Source organism: Nelumbo nucifera, chromosome 2 (assembly GCF_055504915.1).
Source record: "Nelumbo nucifera cultivar China Antique chromosome 2, China Antique-T2T, whole genome shotgun sequence".
Taxonomy (NCBI): Eukaryota; Viridiplantae; Streptophyta; class Magnoliopsida; order Proteales; family Nelumbonaceae; genus Nelumbo; species Nelumbo nucifera.
This window is the reverse complement of record NC_142650.1, coordinates 74655365-74667285: the sequence shown is the minus strand read 5'-3', so window position 1 is coordinate 74667285 and position 11921 is coordinate 74655365. Positions and strand designations below refer to the sequence as shown.

The 11921-nt window shown below is 36.4% G+C and overlaps 1 protein-coding gene across 5 annotated transcripts; it reads right to left on the bottom strand.

Moving 5' to 3' along the window:
- Window positions 1-5208: 5208 nt before the first annotated feature.
- Window positions 5209-11030, bottom strand: MYB65 (myb domain protein 65). Of its 5 annotated transcripts, XM_010268441.3 has the most exons (5): window positions 9944-11027; window positions 9673-9763; window positions 8896-9280; window positions 5830-6832; window positions 5209-5744 (listed from the first exon to the last, which is right to left on the bottom strand). In XM_010268441.3, exons 3-5 carry the CDS (start codon window positions 9256-9258, stop codon window positions 5437-5439), a joined length of 1674 nt encoding a protein of 557 aa, XP_010266743.1. In that variant the 5' UTR covers window positions 9259-9280; window positions 9673-9763; window positions 9944-11027; the 3' UTR covers window positions 5209-5436. The 5 variants fall into 5 exon arrangements, with proteins under 5 accessions (XP_010266743.1, XP_010266746.1, XP_010266742.1 ...); XM_010268444.3 differs by having other exon boundaries at window positions 5209-5763; window positions 9673-11030; XM_010268440.3 differs by having other exon boundaries at window positions 9673-11027.
- Window positions 11031-11921: the final 891 nt, after the last annotated feature.

Below are 11921 nucleotides of genomic sequence, written 5' to 3'. Positions count from 1 at the left end.
TGCTTGGCCTCATCTTCCCACAAGAAGAAGTTGCATCTTCTATTGGGTACGTAATATTAGAGGACCAAGTATAAGCTACCAAGAATTAGTTGTATTACTATGAAATTGTGTATATAACACTAAATTTAACTTGCATAATAAGGGAAGCAAAAAACTTGCGCCCAAAGTTCTCATCCTTCCCATTCCGAGCAGTAACAATAATACACATGGGCACGAAAGCTTCATATTGGCAGTTATAATAAGGTAACAAAGTCCCTGGCAGTTTAAAACAAGTTAACGGAAGTGTTTTGGACATTTCGTCGAATGGGTAGGATAGGGTGCACGAAGTGAATGGGAGGGGTGGCCTGGGTGTGCGGAATGGCTAGGCTGGCTGGGGGGTTGCATGGCTACGTGGGGTGGCATGGCAGGCTAGGGGGAGTGACCTGGGTGCGCTGGATGTCTAGGCGGGCTGGGGGGTTGCCTGGCTATATGGGGTGGCATGGCGGGCTGGGGGGAGTGGCCTGGGTGCGTGGGGTGGCATGGCAGGCTGGGTGAAGTGGCCTGGGTGCGTGGTGTGCGTTGGTGGGCTGTGCGGGGTGGCATGGCAGGCTAGGGGGAGTGGCCTGGGTAAGTGGGGTGCCTTGGTGGGCTATGGGAATAGCCTGGGGCTGTGTGAGTGGCCTGGGCGCTCAGCCCTTTCATCGAACAGGTGCTGATCAGCAGCAGCACCTTACCTGTAAGTGGTTTTCTTATCCGTCGATGGCCACCGGTGAGTGACTTTGGGGTAGTCGTCGCTACTTGGCTCACCTTCGCTAACATCGGTAGCTGTCGATCTCCTTGGTTCACCGAGGTTGAAGCTCATAAAATGAACTGAGGGTAAGATACCTCCGGTCGTCGTTGGCTTGGGAAAAACCAATCCTATCCTTAAATCTCCTCATGGACTCTTATTCTTTCTACCTTGACAACTTTATTTACTCTTCTCTTTTGATGGTGTAATGCACTCCATTCTTTTGTGTTCTAATGATATTGATACATTATATGTTATGTGTTTTGATAATGCAATCTACCTGCTTTTAGACATACTTATATGGTCTAATGTTTAAATTTGTTATGATAATGCAATCTACCTGCTTACTTTTAGACATACTTATATGGTTTTTGTTAATGATGATAAAAGGGGAGAAGTGTTTGATTAATTTATGTGGAAAATGACATCATCTACTAGTTTGTGAATGTATTTACTATTGGAAAATGATATCATCTAGGGAGAATAATATGAAATATGTGAACTAATGATAATGTCATTGTGATTGAAAATGATATCCATGCAGCTTATCATGTATGAAGATGATTGCGGTTAACCTTTAGTGCAATGTTCAAAATTTCGATACATATCAGACCATATCGATCAATACGTATTGTATCAAGAGCCTCCCGATGCGATCTTATAGGGCGTGTTTCAGGGGTTTAACCCGGTTCAGGGGGTAGAAGAGCCTTGAACCAAACCCTCTGAACCAGGTTCACAAAAAAAAAAAAGAAAGAGGAGCAAAGGCCGATACAGCCAAATACACTTCTACTGTCGTATCGGGCTGCATCAATGTTTTGAACCTTGCTTTGGTGTGCAACCGTTTGTCCAATGATAATATAATCGTGATAGCATGATTTTGGTTATCCCACACTAGTATAACTGCAAGAGTGTGATTATAGCTATTCTATGATAATATGATTGAGATATATAAGTCCATCCCCTTACAAGTGGTTTTTTTTTTAATTATGGATTTATGGTTGTGATGGGCGTATAATTTTTGTCATGGAAGATATTGGATGGGCATCTTGCAATTGCAAATATCTCACCAAACTAACAAATACCATTTAGGGGTAGAAGAAAGCAATGCTTTCAAAATGTCTTGGTTGTGTGTGATTTCAATATGATTTTTATATTAATAGCTAGTCGGGAGGGGGTCGGTCACACATGATACAAAGGTGTTGCAATTAATTGTATATAATCTGTAACATCATTTTATTTCCTCCACATGGTAGTCTCAACTCGCAACAATTATAGTATATGTTTGGCATCAATGTTGCATATGAGAAAACGGGGCTGCTGATGTGTGGGTTGGAAGCATTATTTTCTGAGAAAACAATGTCTTTTTTCTGTTTGGAAATGTTGCTGCTAGGTAAGACGTTTCTTGGAGCAACAATACTTTCTGTTTAGTACCAGTGCTCCATGTCTGTTTTCAATACTAGTACCCATTATAAGAAAATCCCAGATTCGGTGTTACTCCAAACCACACCTCGATTTCCAAGATGTGACTTGGAACACCGTTTTTTATGGAAAAACAGTTCCAAACAAACTGATGTTTCATGGAACACCATTTTTTCTGACATAGCACTGATGTATCACTGTTTTTTGGAGCAATGGCATCGATGCCAAACAAACGCAAAATATTTCCAATGGCATAATTTAACAAAAAAATAATGCTTTATTTAAATCAATATTAGGCATCATGTCCAATATTAGGCATCTAACTTTGATATTATCATCCTTAGGAGCATTATCGAGCAGACATTCAAAGTTTTAAAGGTCCACTTTAGTATATTAAAGAAGATGATACCATAACCCTTAATGGATTAAATGGATATAATAATTGCATGTTTTGTTGTACATATATTTTCCAAAAAATAAGCTATAGAGGATGATTCAATTAGTAATACGAGACAAATGGTATCAAAGAAATAAATGATAGTATCACCTTACGAGCATGAATGTTAAAGACGGATGTTTGGCTTTAGTAGTTTCATATACTGCTCATAATATGTGACTAAAGAGCAAACCGAATATGTGTTCATTCCATGCATTCATGGCTGAATAAAATATGGGGGCCACAAAAAGCGATTGTAATACGTTAATTAAGCACCCAATTCGCCAAGCCTTCGTGAGCCCAAGAACCAGACCACTCCACGGCCTAGCTAGTGTAATATGTTTCTAATTGGGATATTTATTTGTAGGGATCATCGTATGGAGGTTAATTTAGATATTCATTTATCAGGGTTTTCCTATCAAGTTTAATTTTAAAAAATAACATGCATAATAACTTAGGACCTGTTCATTTTCTTTAAATTCTTATCTCTTACGAAGAATCTTTTAACTTTAAGAAAAAAATGGTGGTTCGTTTTCTCTCATCTCTTCTCTTAAAAGTGCAATCATACAACTTTTTATATTTCAATGATACCTCCAAAAAGACACAAAAAACTCTCATATATAGGGTCAAAATGGTTATTTGATAATTTTCAAAATTCAGAATTTAGAATAACATTGTCTACATTCAGGGTAGAGGAAAGAAAAGTTCATTAATACCAATATAACTCTTAATGTAATTATTGTACTTCAAATGTCAAACTTCAAAACAAACGAACAGGCCCTTAGTAAATGCATGGGTAAATGAATTATAAATTTAGAAAGATCAAGGCTAGAAATGAAATCATACAAGGGAACCTAACTAAGAATTTAGTCATATCCAAAGACAATCATCACCTACAATACATGTTAAAAAAAGTGATCTGTTACAGAAGGGGTAGAAAAACTAGGGGCAAAGAAGAGGTAATAAAAAATTATTTAAGTGCTTATAATTTAACAATTGGTGAAGGCATTTAACAGTACGGAATGGCCAAACAGGATTCATGCCCCCGTTTAGTTGCGACAAGGCTTAGATGATGATTATGATGTTAACCCCTAATGAATTTCTTGTTTGTTTGATTTTTCAATTTTTAATCATTTCAATAACTAATATTTAATTATTCATCTTCTTAATGTCTAATCAGTTTATCAGTTCTTTTATCATTTTTTATAAATAACAATAATTTTATACCATCTTATAAATTAATTAACCAGCTTGTTACTTGTTTAGTTTTTATTAATTATTTAATGGTTTTATGAATTTTTTAATCAGTTTATTCATTCATTGAACATTTTATTAATTAATTAAGGATAAATTAGTTATACCTCTCCTGTTATTTTCTTAACAGAGAATGATGATTTCATGCCTTTACACATAATATTCCTATTATGCCCATAGATTATATAATATTAGAGAGCCTATTGATTGAAAGCCAGGTTCAACCAATAAACTGTTGTCCTAACTCCTGAGCTTGGTCTTTGCCTATTTCATGACAGAAAAGGATTAGAATGAAAATAGGTTTTCCAACCAATTACGGCAGAGCATACAATAACGTAATTTTTTTTCTTGTTGCCAGTTTTAAAACAAATCATCTGATTTGAAACATATTGTTTCTTAAAAAAACACAGTATGATGTTGAATTTCTGATTTCAAAAATCAAAGACATTTTCATTTGGTTATTTAATATTTTAATTTTATGTTCCATAAATTATATAATTTCTAGTTTGAAAATAGATTGTTTCACAAAACAAAAAACACAAAAAAAGACCATGTTTTTAGTTATGCATGTGTTCTTAGTTTTCAATATTGATATCAAAAACATGTTCTTAAATTTCTGGTTTCAAAAGCATGTTTTAATCTGGTTATTTAATATCATGTTCCATAAATCCTGTCTCAAAAAATAATACATCATGTTCCATCAATCATATAATTCTACACTACAAATTTGATTTTGATTTAAAAACCATTATTTTGATGAAAATGGTTCCAAAAACATGTATTGTTTTTTTAGGGGGAAAAAACTTCTTTATCCTTTAAAAACAAAGCAAAGTTCAAAAAGCATGCTTTTGTGGCAATTTTGAAAAGCAAATGAAAAACAAAAACATTCAGTTGAAAACCCCTTACAAAATTTGTTCTTGTTTCACAAATCATTATTTTGATGGTTCCAAAATCATGTATTGATTTTTTTAATCAAAACTAACTTCTTTTTGCCTTTCAAAACAAAAATAAAGTTCAAGAAACAAATGAAAATAAAAACACTCGTGCTGTTGAACACCTACATTTTTTTTCTTAAACCATTATTTTGATGGTTCCCAAAAACATGTATTGTTTTTGAAACAAAACCAATTTGTCTTTGCTTTTAAAAACAAAAACAGAGTTCAAAAACATGTTTTTGTTTTTTAGCTGATCTAACATTTTCAAAACAAATGAAGAAAAAAAAAGTCATGTAAACACCCCTTAGATTTTATCATGATGAAGGCAAGAAAATGATTAATAAACACCCAGGCAAAACACCTAGGTAAATGATTCTAATCAAATGAAATCCATCAAATAATTGAAACCACTGAATGGCAATGTTCCATATGGTTCATACTGCATATTAATTCTACAATTATAACAGAAGCCTGCCTAGCGGAAACATGAAGATATCACATAGCAAATAACCATGACTATTACACATGTTACCATAATTTCATCCTCACCTTTTAATCGAGGAAGAAACCAGATTTGATTGTCCACATCAAACAAATCTTCAACATAAACCAAGTCCCAGAAGGTTTCAAGGGAGTTCAGACATATGACAGACAGCAGGCATGTTATTCCATGCACAAGAGCCCAGACCCCATCCTTGACCCATCTTTGAAGTTTCAGCAGTCATTTGCTTGTAATCACTACAGAAATCTTCACCAAGCAGTGTTGCTATAGTATCAGTCACAACGGATAGGTCTTTCCCATTATCAGAGCTCTGCCCAAACCAATCGGAACCTAGCAAGGCATCAGGCCTGGAAAAATCCAATCGATTTAAGATTTCCTTGTCTCCATCTGGGGTTGAAACCTTTTCAGCTGTTTCTGGCTTGATGTTAGATCCTACAGAACACAGAAGAAACTGTATTCTTAAGGTAACAATTTTAACCTTATTCTTCAAAGAGCAATGAGGGAGAAATATGCTCACCAGGTAATATATCGTTTGATGGGGGCTCATCAAAAGAGCTCCCACTAATGGGAGTGCACTCACTAAAAACTGAAGCAGCAGATCGGCCCAATGGAGAGATCGGGTCACTGTATTCATCCCATTCTGTTTCACATAGATTCAAGTTTGAGCTGTCCACCACTTCATTGGGTGTAACAACCGAAGAACTCGAGCTCTTGTCAGCCGACTGATTCTTAGCACTGCTTATATTCTGTGCCTCATGAAGTAATGCTTCCAGCAGGCCACTGTTCCTTGGCAAAAGACAATCTGACTGCACTGACCCAGTTGGTGGAGGGGATTGGATAAATGTATCAACAGATTCAAGAGATACAGGCATGGGAAGGGATGTACCCCAGCTACCAAGGTCAGTTTCTGGATATTGGAGTGAAGGGAGCTCCAACTTCACAGCCCCTGGAATGGGCTTAGAAGCAGAGAAATTGCCATTTATAAGGGCATGGCTACCAAAATGAGGTGGATCCTTGGCATTGGGGTCAGGATCATATGGAAAAGACAACCCAAATGGCCGATGTATTTTCTCACAATTATCACCCTGAAACTGGTCAAATGGTGGGAGTGCACTGGTTACGTTACCATTCAAACCAGGAAACAACCCCTCTGATTCTCGAAGCTGTTTGGTGTGATGCATTATGGGAGGCATGAAACTGTAATTCTGGGACGAAACCAGATTCTGTGTCAGAATGTTGCTAGTAGAAATGTTGGGAAGTGCTGATGGATAAGATAAAGCCCCTTGGGTTGCCTTGAAATTGTCAAAAATGACATCGGGAATCTCATAACTGTTTCCTTGCAAGAGATCATGGTGCCGTTTATCCACACTATTGATTTCAACTGAGTTCTGAGTTTGCCGGCTCTCATTTAATGCTTGCAGACACACCTCAGGAGGATAAAGTGGTAAGCCAGCTCGTTGTCGTCTCTTGATTCGGGTATTCCAGTAGTTCTTTATCTCATTATCTGTACGTCCAGGCAACTAGCAAGAAAGAAAAGAACAACAGAATCCCAGGAAATCAATAAAGGACCAGACAGAAACAAGAATATGGAAACAAGAAAACAAGAGAGAATTTATAGCAAATAAACATTTCATTTTGGATGTAACACTCTACAATGGATTCACAAAGTTCATACTGTATTGCTTTGAACTATTTGTACAAGTTACTGAAGACACATGGTCTAGCCTAGGCTTAAAAATGCCTAAAATTAGGCTAATAAATAGCCCAAAACATGGTTTAACTTTGGATTAAAAAATTCAGGGATTCTAAATGGTAGTATTTCATGTTTGCAGCTGAACCTTTTGTCAAGAAGGCTGTTCCATGCGTAAGTTTGTTCTTTAATTTTTGATCATTTGATTTGAGATGTTCCTTATTTATGTTATACTTCCATTGGAAATTTTACAGCAATCCAAAAAAGGGGAAAGTTAATACATTCAAAAAGCAGATTCCTATCTCAAAACTGACTTACGAGTCAACCCATCACAAGAACACACACAAAATAAGCATCTTGTTCTTTACAAATTTATGGTAGCATATAAAGTTACATCAAACTCAGTTTCAAGGCAAGGCTAGTCATGAGAGGGGGGTCTTGTTAACTAGGTGACTTTTTTGTTAAATAAAAGCTATGAATCCTAGGGCAATTCCCTAGGTTTCATAGCAACCAGCAATCATCTTTCAGTAGTAATTATCAAAAAATCTACGTTAAATTTCATTTTAAAAAATAGAAAATCAACATATACATTAGAAGAGAAAGAAGAAAGAAAACAAAATCAGAAAATAGGACTGAGCCCCTGTTTTTGTCCCAGGAAAAATGAAGAGTGGAAGAAGAAGATTTTAAAGATAGAACATACAACAACATGTGTGTTGACTGAACCCTAACAAATAAGAAATAGTAAGAAGAAACTAGTATATAAAGTCACAAAATGAATAATTTAGTGTATAATGTCTATTTTATTATTATATCATCAAAATATAAAGAATATTAAAATATTTTATATCGCCATTAACAAAATAGCTAGGTGCTTAAGTGAGACAACGCTTCATTGGCACCTTATTGCCTAGGTGCCCACCAAGGCATTGCCCCCTTGAAAAATATGATCAAACTACATAATAAGAAGAAAATTCAAACATCCCATAAGATACAGTAGACATAGTTCTACATTTACTTATGAAAAGAGAACAAAAATTGTGTACAACCATGATGCCAGAAAGACATGATATTGGAAAAACTTATAACCAATCAACCGGCATCATAAAAGTGGTAACCAATCAGGTGATTTTTCATCAAAATTCTTGGGGTTTTGATTAGTCAAATCCTTTCCAGTATCATATCTTTCAGCATCATAGATTTTTCCAAAAACATAACCAATAAATATGGTATCTGCTTAAAGAAAAAGGTCTATGGGAATTTTCCAATAAATAAAACATGTTATGACTAAAATAAGGATACCTCTAGAGTCTAGACATCCTGATTTTGATAGACATATGAAGGGCACTTTATGCAGGCATCTAAAGCTCTATTGTTGGCAATGCATCAATCACAGCCTCACTAGACATGCCTCTCACAAACATAGATATGAAAATAAAATAACCAAGAAAAATGGGAAGATAGGAAAACTAAAGGAAGATTGTCCATTGCAGAGGAATGTTAACTTCATAGTTGTGAGGATAGCCCAGATAGGGGCCATTGCTTGGTTAGAGGTAAAACCGAGAAACTGACAAATGTGAGAATGTGGGTACGAGCATGAGAGTCCACTTTGTCCCCCACCCCGCTCCCCCCCCAAAAAAAAAAAAATCAAAAAATTTTAGAGGTTAGGTCCATATCCAGTCCAGCCCTACAAAGACCCCAAATAACTGGGGCCAACATTGGGTGGTGGCCTTTTAATCCAGTGAAATAGATAAATTTTAATAAATTAAGTTTATTGATAAAATATGGAACATTAGGTGCAACAGTTTTGTGTGGGTGTGTGTATATATTTAATTAGCAGGGAATTGAAATATTATGCGGTATCAACAAAAGGAGACAAGATACATATATACATACATGTGCAGCCATCCGAGCCCATTTGTTCCCCATCTTTGCATGGAGTTCGATTATCATTCGCTCTTCTTCTTGACTGAAAGCACCCTTCTTCAAGTTTGGCCTTAGATGATTTGCCCAGCGTAAACGACAACTTTTCCCACATCTAAAAAGCCCTGAATGCTTTTGGACAGCATTCCAATTTCCTTCACCATGCTTCTTAACATAGTCCACCAAAATTGCATCTTCCGCTGATGTCCATGGCCCTTTCTTCAGAACAACCCCTCCACCCATAGTTCTCCCACAGCTACTGTCATCAATAGATGGTGAATCAATCTGATCCTTTGAGAGCATACTTTCTTCGCTATCATTAGTTGATCGACTCATCTTAATATGGATTCACCTGATCCTGCATTTAGTGAGAATCATCCATAATGGAGCTCAAGAACTTGAACATTAAGGACATCAGAAAAGGAAGATATTTATCATAGTTGGGGAAAACAATTAGATATCTCAAATTCAAAACATTAAAATCCGGCAGTGGAAAACACATCCATAACAATAAAACTTCAGAAAAATGGAGGAATCAATCTTGATTATTTAATCAATCCCAAATTTATGAGAAACCTAAATTGACAGACCCAAGAAAAGAAAAAGTAGTTACTGACAATAGTTCATGTCAAGCTCAATTGATTTTTTTTTTTTTTTTTGAAAATGGTCAAGCTCAATTGATAGTTCCTCAGCGCTAGCAGCCCATTGAATAAAGAAACTAGATTCATGGAAATCTAGAGTAAAACAAACCTATTTCAAAACACTCGTAGTCTTGAGAGCAAATGATTAATTCAAGACTACTTACTGCCATCCCATTCTCGGCGTTCCCGAACCAGAAATCCTGGAAAAGGGAAAAGAAAAGAGGCAAAATAGAAAAAAAGAAGATACCAGTGCCATCAAAAGCCCAGATCGTCCCCAGACAACCCAATATAGAGATATGGTAACAGAGAAAAACCAAACTTAGCATTCAAAATTATCAGAGTAGCAATTAGGAGGACTCAATCGAAAAAGAAAAAGGTACCAATTGAAGAATATAAGTCTTCTGTAAGAACGCCTAGAATACGAAAAACCGTCAACATCCAAACTGTAGCTCCATTAAGTTAAATGAACCTGAATCCCCGTGAACATAATCGAGACCGTGTCTGGTCGCAGAAACCAGAAAAGGACCATCAATTTCAGAACACAAAACCTAACAACTGAACATTTGCAGGAGCCGGCTCCCGAAAACCCCAAACAAATCCAGAAATCCAGCTATGTACCCAAATCCACCTCAGAACTCGAAAAACAATGGCAAGATGGTAATAAATAAATAAATAAATAAACTGAAAATAACTCCAACGCTCCAAATGAAGAGGGCGGATTCGGTCCTTACAAAATTGTGCTCACACCGTTCTCACAGCCTTTTTCAGCCGTGTATTGGGAATATCTCCCCTGTGAGAGAGCTGTGAGCACAATTTTGCGAGCACCAAATCCGATTTCCCAAATGAAACCCAAACCCTAATAATTCAGCTCAGAAAAATCAACACGAAAAAAAAGACCTAGCTGATAAACATTCAGAGCTAGGAAAAAGGGAAAAATTCAAACCCTCAAAATATTAATTTGCACAGCAGATCCTACATCTGAGAATTATCTTACCCGAAGATTCACGTTACCCAAAAAAATGGAAGCACGAAAGCACAACCAGATCCTGAACTCAAACACCAAAATTACTAATAGAAAAAACAAGAATCAAAATAAAGAACCAGAGGTGAAGAGGAGAGAGAGAGAGAGAGAGAGAGAGAGAGAAAGGGTTTGATGTGTGATGGGCGAGAAAAGGAGAGGAGTTGCTTTAGAGAAAAACCCTAAAGTGAGAAATGGCGAGAGGAGAGCGAAAATAGGAGAGAGAGCAAAGGAGAGACTACCAGCTATCAGAGCTTAGAGGAAGGAGATAGCTTTATTAATTGTTTCTTCCTCACTTCCTCCCAGTCTGTTGGTAACGCATGTACAGAGGAGAGAGAGAGAGGAGTGTGGGAGAGTCGGAGAGAGTTTCCACGGGTTTGGAGAGAGAAAGATACATGAGAGAGGGATCTAGAGAGAGAAAGGTGGGACTCGAGTGACTCGATCAACTCTATGGACCGGGGCTGTGCTAGCGGAACTCGAATAACACGTAATCAGGCGTACGGGCAGAAAAATGAAGACACCGGTGCTTAATTGACTAAAATGCCCCTAATGCATCGTTCTTTTCCCGTATGCATTGTTTTCTTTTTTGGTAATTCCCGCATGCACTGATGGATCTCAGCATGTCGGGTTTGGTACGGGCTTTACTCAAGCCAAACCGGGCCACGCCAATCCGATCGGATATTGTCCAAGAAATAGTTCATATATGTATGAATTCAAACGGGTCTGGTCCAATGAAAATCCAATTAAGTTGGGTTAGGGTCAATGTGGACCAATTAATCCGATCCATTGACATTGATAATGCCCCTGTAACAGATCAAGCCTAGATGGCGTTTGGTAAAATTGAACTCCAAATCTTTAACAAAGCAAAAATTATTTGAGTGTGTTTTTTCATACTATGATTGCTTTGTTGCTTTTTTCTGTCTTGTGAGTTTGAACTGTTTGATTATCTAAAAACAAATTGCTTTACATTATTTATCCCTATAAAATTTATGAATTCCTATTGTAGATAGAAAAGAAAATTAGGAAGAAAATGGTTCACTAGAAGCACCAATTCCACCAAACAAAGAGAAGTAAAAAAGATAAATTAAATTGTGTTTGGTTGGAGAGGGTGGGATGAGAAAAAATGGGATGGGATAGGATGATAAAGGAAAAATGGATGGAAATTTTTTACCGTCCATTGTTTGGTTATACAAGGGAAAATAGTGGGAAAATCAATTCCAATAACATTTATTAATTGATTAGGTAATTAGTAACACTATTTCCTATTTTATATTTTATTATTAATTGTCAATATTTTTATTAATTTATTTCATATTTAATTAGTTAATTAATTAATATTA